The 13,325-nt window shown below is 40.9% G+C and overlaps 1 protein-coding gene across 5 annotated transcripts in view; it reads left to right on the plus strand.

Moving 5' to 3' along the window:
- Positions 1-13,325, plus strand: part of actn1 (actinin, alpha 1) — a 69,234-nt gene that overhangs the window by 42,570 nt on the left and 13,339 nt on the right. For 3 of the 5 annotated variants that reach the window (XM_031309838.2, XM_031309840.2, XM_031309841.2), the window contains exons 6-11: positions 389-467; positions 1,534-1,615; positions 2,637-2,722; positions 10,117-10,209; positions 11,417-11,647; positions 12,481-12,628. In XM_031309838.2, the coding sequence (XP_031165698.1) occupies positions 389-467; positions 1,534-1,615; positions 2,637-2,722; positions 10,117-10,209; positions 11,417-11,647; positions 12,481-12,628 (719 nt within the window). Of the gene's footprint in view, positions 1-388; positions 468-1,533; positions 1,616-2,636; positions 2,723-4,235; positions 4,322-10,116; positions 10,210-11,416; positions 11,648-12,480; positions 12,629-13,325 lie in introns of all 5 variants that reach the window. The other 2 variants (XM_031309839.2, XM_031309842.2) reach the window with 1 other exon arrangement.

Genomic DNA, 13,325 nt, shown 5'->3' on the forward strand with positions numbered 1-13,325 from the left:
TGGGAGGATTTTTTTGCATTGAGTACTTTTACTTTTAATACTTTAAGTACATTTTCCTGATGATACTTAGATACTTTTACTTAAGTAATATTTCTTTTTTTTTTTTAAGATTATATTTTGGGCATTTTTAGGCCTTTATTGACAGGACAGCTGAAGAAATGAAAGGGGTCGGACCCGGGCCCGCTGCGTCGAGGAGTAAACCTCTACATATGGGCACCCGCTCTACCAACTGAGTTATCTGGGCGCCCTAAGTAATATTTTTAATGCAGGACTTTTACTTGTAACAGTATTTTTACAGTGTGGTATTAGTACTTTTACTTTAGTAAAAGATGTGAATACTTCTTCCACCATTGCTCTCATCCCGACTCCTTCTCTCTCTCTGTTTCAGCTGGAAAGATGGTTTGGGTTTCTGTGCGCTCATTCACCGACACCGTCCGGAGCTCATCGACTACGGAAAACTGCGCAAGGTGAGCGACCGCTGTCCGACATTAACAGGACAAACGCACAGAGCAGCCACCAAGACCACGAAGCACAAATACTAATGCGAGTTCCCCATATTTCAAACGTTTCTACGCAAAGCCAACACAAGGACAATAGCCTCTCATGATCAAACCAGGTCAAACAGCAGTTGCACGTTCTTGTCTTGGTGTCAACCAGGTTGAAGCACCCTGCTGAGACACCATCAAGTTCACAGAGAAAGAAATAAGCAAGTTCTTCTCTGACTGTGAAGGCTGTGCCACTAAATAAACCCATGTACAGTACCGTACAGCATCTGGTAGCAAAATACACAAGCATCACATCTCACCATCCCATCACATCTCACCATCTCACCATTAAGACGTTAGTTTAAAAGAGCGCTCGTGCTTTTATTTGAGAGGTCTTTATTTGCGAGCTTTTTCAAGCAACAGAATGTAAAAAAAACAAATAAAAACAGTGCTATTATTAATAAAACCAAAGCATTCATCTTGCTAATGGTAAATTATAAAAGAAAAATAACGTCTCTATGTTTTCTGTCAGTTTTTGTTGAGAGCAGCTACAAAATAGGGCTTCTTCGACTAACCATTATTTTAATAATCAATGAATCTGCCAATTATGTATTGTCCTACCAACAGTCCAAAACACAAACATAATTCAGTTTACTATCACATTAAACAGAGAAAAGCAAAGACTCAAATGATAAACCGACTTGTAAAATAGTAGCAGATGAATTTCCTGTCGATCAGTGACTATGATCGATATGATCAATGATAGATTCATTATTAATCACTCAAAAATGTATTTAATTACCTGTAGCTCTGTTGCTTAAATCTTGAAAATCTGGGTTTATAGAAGTAGAAAACAGTACTTAACACAAAAAAAAAAATACAAGAGTTGAACCTTTCTAAATGATAACTTACAGCTTTTAACAAAGATGTTTTGTGAGAAATCTCCAAACATGTCTTCCTATTGTAGTTGCACACACGCTCCTCCTGTCAGTTGTTTAGAGAGTGTGCAAGGTGTTGATGGTGTGCTGTGTCTGTCTGCCGTTGCCAGGACGACCCCATGACCAACCTGAACACAGCCTTTGACGTGGCAGAGAAGTACCTGGACATCCCCAAGATGTTGGATGCAGAAGGTGAGGTGTGGGGCAGGGGCTAGTACAATGATGATGAGGAGAACAGACTTCTTCCTGTGTTCAAAGACCAAAGTATTCTCTCTCAGAAGTGATGCAAAGCTCCCTTCAGGACGTAGACGGGGTCTGCACCGCACAGTTTTTGTTTTTATAAATTCCTAAAAAAAAAAAGCTGCAATCTGCCAGCGATTAGCCAGGTCTGCAAAGGTGTGAAAATGGGCAGAGCTTTTCTTCATATTCCTACTTACATTACATCACTTTACAAGTTGACTGCTGAACCGCACCATTTGCCTCTGTGCTGGCAGCGGTGAGAGTTGAAGTGTTTTCAAAAGGAGACTAGGGCTGGGTATCGGTGAAAACATTTCCATACCGGTACCGATACCTGGAATTCAATACCGGTTCCTGAACGATACACATTACGGTACAATTTATTTCCGTTAGCTTTACAACTATGTATGCACACTGTAGTCAAGCCTCTCAAAATCCAACACACGCGAGCCTTGTCTTTGTGAGTAAAGTAGAGCTTTTCCTGCATGTCTCTACGGGAGGAGAGAGCCCTAGAGGAGACGTAGATGAAGTTCTGAACAGGTAGGCTGCTCATTAATCTCTAGGCACCAATTTCTTTGAGAGATTATATTTTGGCCTTAACAGTCACACATGCAGCTGTGCACACAGAGGGAGACACACGTCCTTTTTCTACTGCATGTAAAATGTGCAGTTTTCACTCTACAAACAAATGAAAGCCTTTGGACGTCATCCTAAATCTTCACACATGCTTTCTGCTTAGTATTGTGCTTGTAGACTTGCACAGTCTGTGTGTGCTCCAGTGTCTAAGACAGACTGCAAGGGCTAAATCAAATCCTCCCCGCCCGGCACATCTGGACGGTGACACAGCGTGTTTTTCTTTCCACTCTGGATGTTGTTTATGTGAAGAGCTGAACCCCAGCTCCACTTCCTGTTTCTTCATTAACCTGTGCTCAACCTCACCCTCCATTCCTCCGACCCCCCCTTCTCTTCCCCGCAGACATTGTGGGCACTGCCCGTCCGGACGAGAAGGCCATCATGACCTACGTCTCTAGCTTCTACCACGCCTTCTCAGGCGCCCAGAAGGTATCCTGGATGCAGCGTCTCCTTCTTCTTCCGCTTCCTCTTCCTCACTCCTCTCCTCCCTCCTCCCTCATCGTTTCTACTTCCGGGTGTTTCTCCTAACGGTTCCCTTCTCTTTCTGCAGTGCACAACGCCCCCCTGCAGGGGTTACTCTCCTTCACTTTCCGCATGGTTCACACCACCAAATGCATGATGGGACGACAACTCTGTTCTCAGAGGCAATGAGCACAAGTGTATTTCCGGTCTACCTGTTTGTTTGTTTTTTACGGCGCCACAGGCGGGCAAAATTCGCTCCTAATTAGCGGTTTGTTCCGCTGAGCAGAAGCTGAGCGGAGTGGGAGGTGCGGCGAAGTTAGTCTGATAACTGATGATGACTGTGATAAAAAGCCACGGGTGCTGACGGAGGCAAACAAATTAGCCTGAAGTCTTGCATGGTGGGGGAGATGTAACCATTTAAATGGTTACATTCAGACATGAGAGTGACGGCTTAAATGGTGTGTAGAGGAACAAATGAAAATGAAATAAAAATTAAAAGTGGCACAAAAAGGCGAGCAGCAAGCTGTCTCTTAATTTGGATGGATATGCGCTGTCTGGCTTAGGTAGGGAGTCTGTTTCCTTGTTTCTCTGCAGGGAAGAAGTGTTGTATCAGACCTTTCTCTGTTGGATAATGAATGTTTTGTCTGATAGTCTCAGCTGTATCTTTAGGCACAACAGAAACTCTGAGATTGTGCTGCGCTTCCTCTCAGGGAGAGACAGTCAGGGAGAAACAGCGGAGCATCTCAAAGCAGAAGTTATATAAGAGCTTCAGAGGTTCATTGGAGAGGCCCAGCAGCAGTGAGAGTATTTCGACACAGCTGTGTTTAAGCAACTCGGATAATAAAAAAATTCGGTCTGTTTACAGTAAAACTGGAGGGCGTGGAGAAACGTCAGCTGGACTCTAGTTTGCATCATAGATCTGAGAATGGCAGGTTCTTAAATTAAAACTTGACAAAGTTTAGTTTTAAAATACAAAGTTTGTAAGTTGAAAAAGTCCCCCCCTTCCATACAAAATTAATGATTAGAGAAAATGGTAACCTTCTGTCTCTGTTGACTGACTCCATCCTCCATATTTGACAGTTTTTGGCAGATAATAGATACCAGATCTCTGGTTGTGTTTTTGGATGAACTGCTCGAGGCACTTGGCTTCAGTGTTCATGTGTTAAACTGAGCCGGAGCCTCCCAGCTACATAAATAAACTACATATTAATACATTTTCAAAAAAACTTTATTTTCACTTTGCTCGTTCACTTCCCACTTCATGTTCAGTGCCTGCTATCTTAACATTTTTAGGGGAAATTGAGATTTCCCGAAAAACCAACCAACCTAGAGGTAGACTGGAGATGACTTGTGCCGCCGCCACTGTTGCCTCCTCTTGTGATTGCGCCCTTGCTGGCCCTTTTGTCTCTGCACTCTTTTACTCTTGTGCATTTTTTTCTCTTCTCTGTCCTCTCTCCCCTTTCCTCTGTTCCCTGGGCAGATATCATTAGCACCTTGAGGCCAGATGAGAAGGCCGTCATGACTTATGTGTCGTGTTACTACCACGCGTTCTCAGGCAAGCAGAAGGTGAGAAATGAAATGGGGGGAAAAAAAATGTCTGGCAGACAATGACCACAGTCGTTTTGGCAACATCAATTGTTTTGGCTGCTTACATTTTGAACTCTCCAAAAAAAGGACAACATCAGGCAATACAATATCTTAGTAATATGTCATTACTAAAGGTTGAAAGATGCCATTTGTTTAGAAGTAAGTGTTCCTTTTTATCAGCCATTATACTGATGCAGTGAAATATATATGTCACATTTTGAGGGCTCGGTTTTTAAAGCTGCTATAAACAATATTCTTGGATTAATTAACAATAGATAGAATAGAATAGAATACACTTTATTGTCCCCGAGGGGAAATTTGTCTTGGGCATAGTGCTACAATCTGTTGCTTCACAACACAAACATGTAACAGAAAAAACATTATAAAATCAACATAAAACCAACATAAAAACATAACTTAAGATCATAAGGTCAACGAAGCATCTTAGCACATAAATAAAGATGTGTAATGTGAAGGGGAGAGGGGTCGCTCGTCGTGATAAACCCACAGACAATTATTCCAAAGTGTTTTAGCATCCTTCAGCCCATTGTTTCGGTTTTACAGTCCTACGGTCCTATCGCTTAGGGTTTCGTCATCCGGACTCAAGTCGCTTTTCTGTTGTCTCGGACTCGTCTTGGACTCGTTGGTATTTGGACTCGGACTTAACTCGGGCGTTGGACTCGCCAAATATTCTAGTTGGTCTCGACCGAGTCCAGCACTATATGCTTTTGTTCTAAAGTAACTTCTTCCTTCAAAATAAAACCATTGATGAAGCGCGCTTGTTCAGAAAACAGGTATTAGTTTAATTCAAAATCCATCTAGAACAGGTGTTGAGATTGGTCGCCTGGTATACACCTGGCTGCATCACATACCTCAATCATCAGGTATCAGTCATTTTCATTTAGCCACAGACACAATGTCGGCGAGCACTTTGTACTATGAATTCTTCAGGACAAGTAATAAGCTCAAGAATAGGAACATTTCCATTTTATATTTTAAGTAAATAATATGGCCTAATTTGATCCTATGTGCGTTACTCTGCACTTGCTTTTTGATTATTACAAATAATAAACCAAAATGATCATCTTAAAGTAGAAGATATACTGTCTCTCACATCACATAAATCATGAACAGGATAGTGAGTGGTCTGGAAGAGGATTCTTTTTTTTTTTTTTTTTTTTTTGTCTTGGTATTGACTGTCTCATTTGGACTTGTCTTGGACTCGACAAAGGTGGACTTGACTACAGCCCAGGTTTATGGTAACTGTTCTGGTTCCCTCTCACACACACACACACACACACACACACACACACACACACACACACACACACACTATGTTTATGTAACATTTATTTATTTATTATTATTTTTTTTTTTTTTTTTGAGATGTAATGGCATCCGGTATGTTATATTTTGTCATAAGGCATATTGATATATGACACATTAGTTGTCTAATGCATTTGGTTGATTATTTTGTCAGTATACTTTAATATGTGTGCTATGTTAATTGTGGGGTCAAGGGTAGGTGAGCGAGGCATTGTTTTGTATATTGCTTGTATTTATGTTTTTTTTTTTTTTTTTGTATATGTACTGTATGTCTAATCTTTGTGTTTGTATATATGTGCAGGACCCCCTTGAAAATGAGATGCTACCTCTCAAGGGGTTATCCTGAAATAAATTCAATTCAATTCATAAACACACACACACACACACACACACACACACACACGTATATTGCTGACATCTTAACACTGAGCAGAACTGCTGAACTATGTATGTGCCTTGAATTGCCATAACTTAATACATTTCTATAGTGGGTGGCCCCGGTGGGAAACCAAACCCTCAGTTATTCAGCACCTCCTTATCTGTGCTCTTTCAGCAGCGTATTGATCCTTGATAAAGCGCCCAACCTTTCTCCTCTGCCAACATGAATACAGTTCTTACACTCTCAGAGGAATACATTATGCCAAAGACTGCTAAATCCGCTAGAGATCTCTGCAGAGAATAAAAGAGACTTATCACACACACACAGGATATCCGCTAAGCCCCCTGTACTTAAAATCTTTATTAGGATCCACTTGTTAATGGAGCTGGAGTCTGGAAACCACTGCAGGCTGGCATAGAGCGCTGGCGTGGATCTCACACACTGTCTTAATACCTCAGATTGCTCCCTCCAGGGTACACATTTCCCCAAAAACACCATCACTCCTACTTTTCCTTGTTGGCCTGACGTGGACATGAAAATCCTCACTTTACCTTTGCAAAGAAAGTGTTAGTGTTAGTTTGTGCCTCTTATGTATTATCTTACAGACCGTTTTAAGGGATTTACAGAAGTCTCAAAAAAATTTCTGTCCATCTGGATCAAAAAAAATAATAGTTTAATATAATAAAAATGTTACATCTGTTTTCTAAAGTGTAACGCCAGAAATGACATATCTCTTTCTCTGTTTTGTATGTAAAAAAACAAAAAAAAAAACATGACTTGACTGTTTTTAGGGGAATATAATTAATTATTTTAAAGGGTTTAGTGTTGCATACCTGGCAGTGTGGAGAAGGTCAGTCTAGTCTACATATGATATGATGTACTCTGAGCAGAAGAAGTGATGTAAAAAAATAAGAAAAACCAACCTCGACAAGACTATGTGCAGGGGATGCAACTAGAAACACACTGACATCCACAGGATGGAACTTCACTGTAACTTAATTAAGTGTTTTGGTTGCATTAAGTCAAACGTAACCTCAAAGCTGCTCTAAAATATGGTAATGTGTAAATTTAATGTTATGATAATGTGTAACTGTTGTCTTCACAGCTTGTTTCTGCTGCCCCCAAGTGGCAACAAAGAAAAGTTATTGCAGGTTTAAGTGCATAAATAAAATGTAAACAAATTTGATGGCTAGTCAAAAAGTCTTATGAGGGTGGGGTTTAAGGACTCACAACCTTAGGATTTTTAAATCCTGGATAAATGCACCTGTCAATATAACTTTTTAATATTGTTTACCCCCACATACAGATTAAGCCAGGAGATGGGTCACTTCTGTCTACCATTTACCTTCTTTTAATTGTGCAGTTGACAGAAATGAATGATACTAGAAATAATTTGAAAACTACTGAAAGTGTTAGAAGGCCTTCTGGGTTTTTGAAAGACCATCAGATAATAAAAACCTGCTCATCTCTGTGATGAAAACATTATAATAGATAGATAGATAATACATGAGAGAATCAGACTAGAGCTACTGTAGGTCCTTGGCTTCACAGATCAACTGTGAGATAGTTTTATCCTTAATCAATCCTCCCACTGTCCTGTCTCTGCTACCTCTGATGTCAGGACAAAGTCATTCATAAAAGAGGTCCTGGCTGTCAGTAAACAGGCCCAGCGTGCAAACATTTGCTCACAGAAGCACGACCTGCACATCCTGGCTCTCCTTTTAAGGCAGCTGGCCCGCTGCTCTCGGTGGAGCATGTGTCTCCAACCGAGCCAAGTTTCCCCCGTGATCTTCTGACAAAGGGGGCTGGAAGCAGTCCTCTGTGGGGGATGCCAGTCTCTCAGCTATGGAACGGGGTGGGTAGGAGATTTAAGTCTATCTCACTGTGTCTGCTCTTCTGAAAGGACACTTCTGTGACGTTATATACCGCCTATTAAATCAATGGATTTCCTTGTCAAGCTCTTTCCCGAGGGAAATCGATAATGGTGAAGTTTGGGTTGATTTGTGACAGTCGCACATGGATTTCTTTCAATTTTGATATTCACTGGAGCACTTTAACTTCAACACTTTAAAAAGTTTCATATGGAGCTAAATATGCAACATTTCTGAGCTAAAAATCCACCGCATATCTTCCTGACTTTGTGCAAGTTGCTTACATTTCTCTGTATATTTTTGCTCTGCTCTTGCTTTCAATGAGCCCTCCCTGACCACATTTACTCATCTTGAACCCAACGGGTTAACTGACTCCACGTTGTCATGGAAACTCTGCTTCGCTCATGCATTGCCGGTCCAGTGATGAAGACTGACAGGCCAATGTGTAAGGAAGTGTTGTGTCATGGATGGAGCCCCTCTTTATCCCCACTGGGCCGTTTTTATTCCCCCAGGGATGCCTGGCTCTGCTGTTTCCCCGGGTCTCTGTACTGTATGTAGGCTGATAGGCTAAAATAACCCACTGCACTCTGCTGTTCTATTAAAAGACTGGTGCAGAGAGGAAGGTGCCCCTACACCTGACGACAGGTACAATATGATACAGCATGTCCTTGTTGAAGCTCCCTGGGTCTGGAAACAGACATTAGATTATTAAGACACAGAGACGACATCATACAGGATCATACAGCAGCTGTCCTGTTTTTTTTACCTGCTTGCAGCGTTGTCGCTGATCCATTGCCTCACCCCCAAAATGTCTCAATTGGGAAATCTTGGAGTGCTTGTGTAGGCAGCGTAGATGGATGGATGCAGTTTTAATAGCGGAAATGAATGAGTTTAAAATTAGCACCATCCATAAGCCAAATGCTGGTAAAATATGCAACGGCTGGTTGATTTGCTTCATTCAGCAGCCAAAAAACAACAACAGTTGTAATCCATTGAGTGTCTGGTATAATTTGAACATTCACTAGCCATTTGGCTGCCGGACTAAAAAGTTAATTTTGAACCCTATCATATGCAACTCCATTACAAGAAAATGTCTTGCATTAAATACTCTACAGAGCAGCACAATGTACTTAAGAATCAAAAGTAAAAGTACTTGTTATACATGACATTGTTAGGTTGTTAATTGTGATGGTTCAGTGTGTAAGCAGCATTTTTTTGTTTTGTAGCAGGTCAAAGGAGTTTCTACTTTATATACAGTTAGTTCAGCCCAGTGGTTCTCAACCTAGGGATTGAGCCCCCTCAAAGCGTCATAAGAAAATCAAAGAGGTTGTGATATTATAAATGGGAAAAGAAGTAAAAAGTTCTGCTGCACATTTGTATATATTTTTTGAAAACTCCACTTAATCTTTTCTTTATCTGTTTACTTCTTTAAGCCATACAGAGTCAATTAAACGTGCAATATGTCATTTTCTGCCGCAAGGGGTCTCTCAATCAAAACAATGCATTCCGTAAACACGGACTTTTGATGACGTTGTGGCGCTGCGTGGGATCGTGGGAGTTGCAGTTTTCATTGTTAACCACCATTGCCGATTTAAAAAAATCTGTTCACGGACGAGTTAATGTATTCAAGTCTTATTCACATTAAGTTTATTAGCGTTTATGCATTTTAATGCAGAACTATTACATATGTTCCCTTTAAATAGAACTATCTGAGACGTTTAGGGATGAAATCTAATCAAAACAACTCATCTGAAATGACCCATCATGCAGTGCTTGTGTACAGCAGGCAGTGTAGATGGATATGCATCTACATACCATTTTACTTGTTCATTACAAGTAAAATGGTTTTGTCAGTGGTCACAAGCCAGAAAGGTTGGGAGCCACTGCTCTAACATATATTATATCATGTTGTTTTTAATTTGAAATATCTGAAAAGTAACTAGTAAATACAGCGGTCATATAAAAGTAGTGGAGTAAAAAGTACAATATTTCCCTCTGAGATATAGCAGAGTAGAAGTATAGAGTAGCATAAGTAACGTACACATACAGTACCTCAGAATTGTACTTAAGTTCATTTTACTTCTTCCACCACTAAAAAGACTTTAACTCCATAGAGCTCGCCTCACACCAACTACACATGCATTATGCAGTACAGATGGTGCTCTCACACTGTTTCTCCCCTCGCCCTCGTCTTCCAGGCAGAGACGGCGGCCAACAGGATCTGCAAGGTGCTGGCTGTCAACCAAGAGAATGAGCAGCTGATGGAGGACTATGAGAAGCTGGCTACTGATGTGAGCACTCCCCGACTTTCTCCTATAATTGTCCTGCACCTCCTCTGCTATTCTACCTCCCTGTTTCCTTTTATTTAAGCCGCTCCCTGGCCTCCCAGCATTTCCCAAAGTATTCATTTTTTAGATTAGTTGTTGTTTTTTACCACCTGGGAAGCCTTTGGTTTTAGTGCTAAAAGGATTTTGCAACAATTTTGATTATTTGATTAATCGTTTGGACTGGACTAAAAGAGAGATGGAGCATGGACCCCATACTACGTGTATTGTACAAAATGAAGTTGCATATTAAACTGGGCCTACAATAACGTGTAGGGCAGCCTAAAGCCTTTATAAACACCTTTTTAGTAAATAGGATACTAAGCTATTAAAATAATAATTGTTGGCATATTTTTATAAATCATTTTATACAGGTGTTTTCAGTTAATGTGGCTGATTAGACCTTTCCTCAGGACTGTGTGGGTGTGTATAGACTGTGTTTGATTGACATCTTCCTGAGTTACCGGTTAGCTTTGTTGTACCTGTTAGTGCAGGACAAATCACAACTTTATCACTCTTATTGGTAGAAGAGATTTATGACCTAATAAATTCCCATCAAAGCTCCGGCCCACCTTCAACCTGAGCAGAGGTCCAATCAGCCTGAATAACTAAAAACCACCTATGTGGGAGTTCCGAGGCTTTATGTTAAACAGGCCAGTAAGTGTATCATTAATGTTTTTTTTTTTTTCACTAATAGGCTGATTTAAATTTGCTAATAATATGTTATGATGTTTTAATTTTTGAAAAAACTTTCAATAAATTAACAATAATTTGGTGGCCCCCCTGCAGTAACTCCTAAGGGATTTGTGAAGCTAAAATGCCAAATAGTTAATGGTTCCAGTTTCTCAAAGTTAAGGATTTGCTCCCTGTCTTTGTGTTATGTCACTATAAACTGAATATTTTGGGGTTTTGAACTTTTGGTTTGAACAAAACCCGACATTTAAACACATCAGGTTGCAAGAAATGAACCACTAACCAATTATCTCAACCTGTATTCTTTTCCCACTCATTTCAAACATGAATTACATCCACTACACCTCATTAATTCCCCTTTTCCTTTTATGTGCATGCTTCTCCTTTGCATCTCCATTTTCTTTCCCTTGAATGGTACTTGTTTCTCCCCCATCCCCTCTCTCTTTAACACACACACACACCCTCACCCTCAACACCCCAGCTGTTGGAGTGGATCCGGCGCACCATCCCCTGGCTGGAGAACCGCCTGCCCGAGAACACCATGCAGGCCATGCAGCAGAAGCTGGAGGACTTCCGAGATTACCGCCGCCTCCACAAGCCGCCCAAAGTGCAGGAAAAGTGCCAGCTGGAGATCAACTTCAACACGCTGCAGACCAAGCTGAGGCTCAGCAACAGGCCCGCCTTCATGCCCTCGGAGGGAAAGATGGTCTCGGTAGGTCACAGACACTCGTAAAAGTACAAACTCGGCCATAGAAATTCCAATGTCTTTCAGAAAGGTTTGAGTGTTTTCACGGTTGATTTGTTTAACCGTTTCACTGTTTTTTCGGTTCAAGAATTGCAACATCTTTCAAAAAGACAATGAGTTATCGTGTTAAATAATCGCGATTTTAACATTGACCAAAATAATCATGATTATGATTTTTTTTTTTTTTTCATAATCGAGCAGCCCTGCTTGGCTTACATGAATCATGTAGACACGCGCGATGCCAGGGAACATTAGATCCCATGTTTAACCCGTGTCTCACTTGGTTGCTTGGTGAAATGTCCATCCAAATGTCCAAATATGGCAGAGAGTATCATTACCTTTATAGGTGGAGCTGGAGAAGACGTGGCTAACATCACCAGTGGCCAAAACCCTGTTACTAAATACTTAAATATATACTGTATATAGTATGTTCTTTTCTGCGCTCTATTATTTTAATGTACAAATATATCATGTGAATAATTGCACAGTCACATCTGTTATAAAATTGAATGATCATACTCATTTAGTTCGCCACATCAACTTAAATGGCGATATGTCAAAGTTGTGTTCACAGCTTGTTTCCGCTGCCCCCAAGTGGCTGAAAAGATATTGACAAAAATGTACAGCATGTATATGATATGAGAGCACAATAACCCCACCAGCAGGTTTTTTACGGAACAGATTTTCACTCTTTGCACTCATAGACCTATTTACACATGTTGCTATTCTTGTGTTCTTTTCTCCTTCTCTGTTTTTGGCAAGAATAAATTCTCACACATTCTTTCCTTTGCCCCGTACAGGACATTAACAATGCATGGGGAAATCTAGAGGGAGCAGAGAAGGGCTACGAGGAGTGGCTCCTCAATGAGATTCGCAGGCTGGAAAGACTCGACCACCTGGCGGAGAAATTCCGCCAGAAAGCAGCCATCCATGAAGCTTGGACTGCAGGTACTGAGGAGAAATACTCACTGCCTGAATATAAAGATCCAGCTTCTGTGTTCTAGTCTCATATTAGTCTCACATTGCCAGACCTGTCTCTACAGCGCTGTGGAGTAAGGTCTGGCTAAACCACACATACATTCTGGGATAGGAGAAAATAAAACGCTCTGGGTTGTTTGCATTTCTTTAAACCAATCGCAATTGTCTTGGGCGGCGCTAAACTCTGGACGCAGCGATGGTGGCTCAGCAAAATAGTCTCGGGAAGGAACTTGTTCTGGTGGAACTTTTGCACCCCGCAAAAGAAAACGCCACATACAATATTAAATGAAGTTAACTGTTCACACAATACATGGTTAAACCTCATTTTCTCTTACCAGTGGATCGCCGGGTGTACTTCGTCCACAGCAATCCCACCAATCGGTCCCAAAATGTCCCAGTTAGAGAGGAAATTCCATTAACACATTCTTTATAAATCTTTACAATCATTCCCCAAAAGAACCAATGTTTAAAAAGAGATTACAGCCCATAAGTAATTGTCCTTTCTCACTTAAAGCTACATTATGTAAGAATTTCTCCCAACTAGCGGTGAAATTGTATATGACAACCAACTGAATATTACTTTCTAGCCCCCCTTGGCTAATGTATTTTAAAGATGGAGGTGCAACATGGCGGCCGTCATTCGAGCGACTCGCTCCTATGTATTCTG

Source organism: Sander lucioperca, chromosome 18 (assembly GCF_008315115.2).
Source record: "Sander lucioperca isolate FBNREF2018 chromosome 18, SLUC_FBN_1.2, whole genome shotgun sequence".
Classification (NCBI taxonomy): domain Eukaryota; kingdom Metazoa; phylum Chordata; class Actinopteri; order Perciformes; family Percidae; genus Sander; species Sander lucioperca.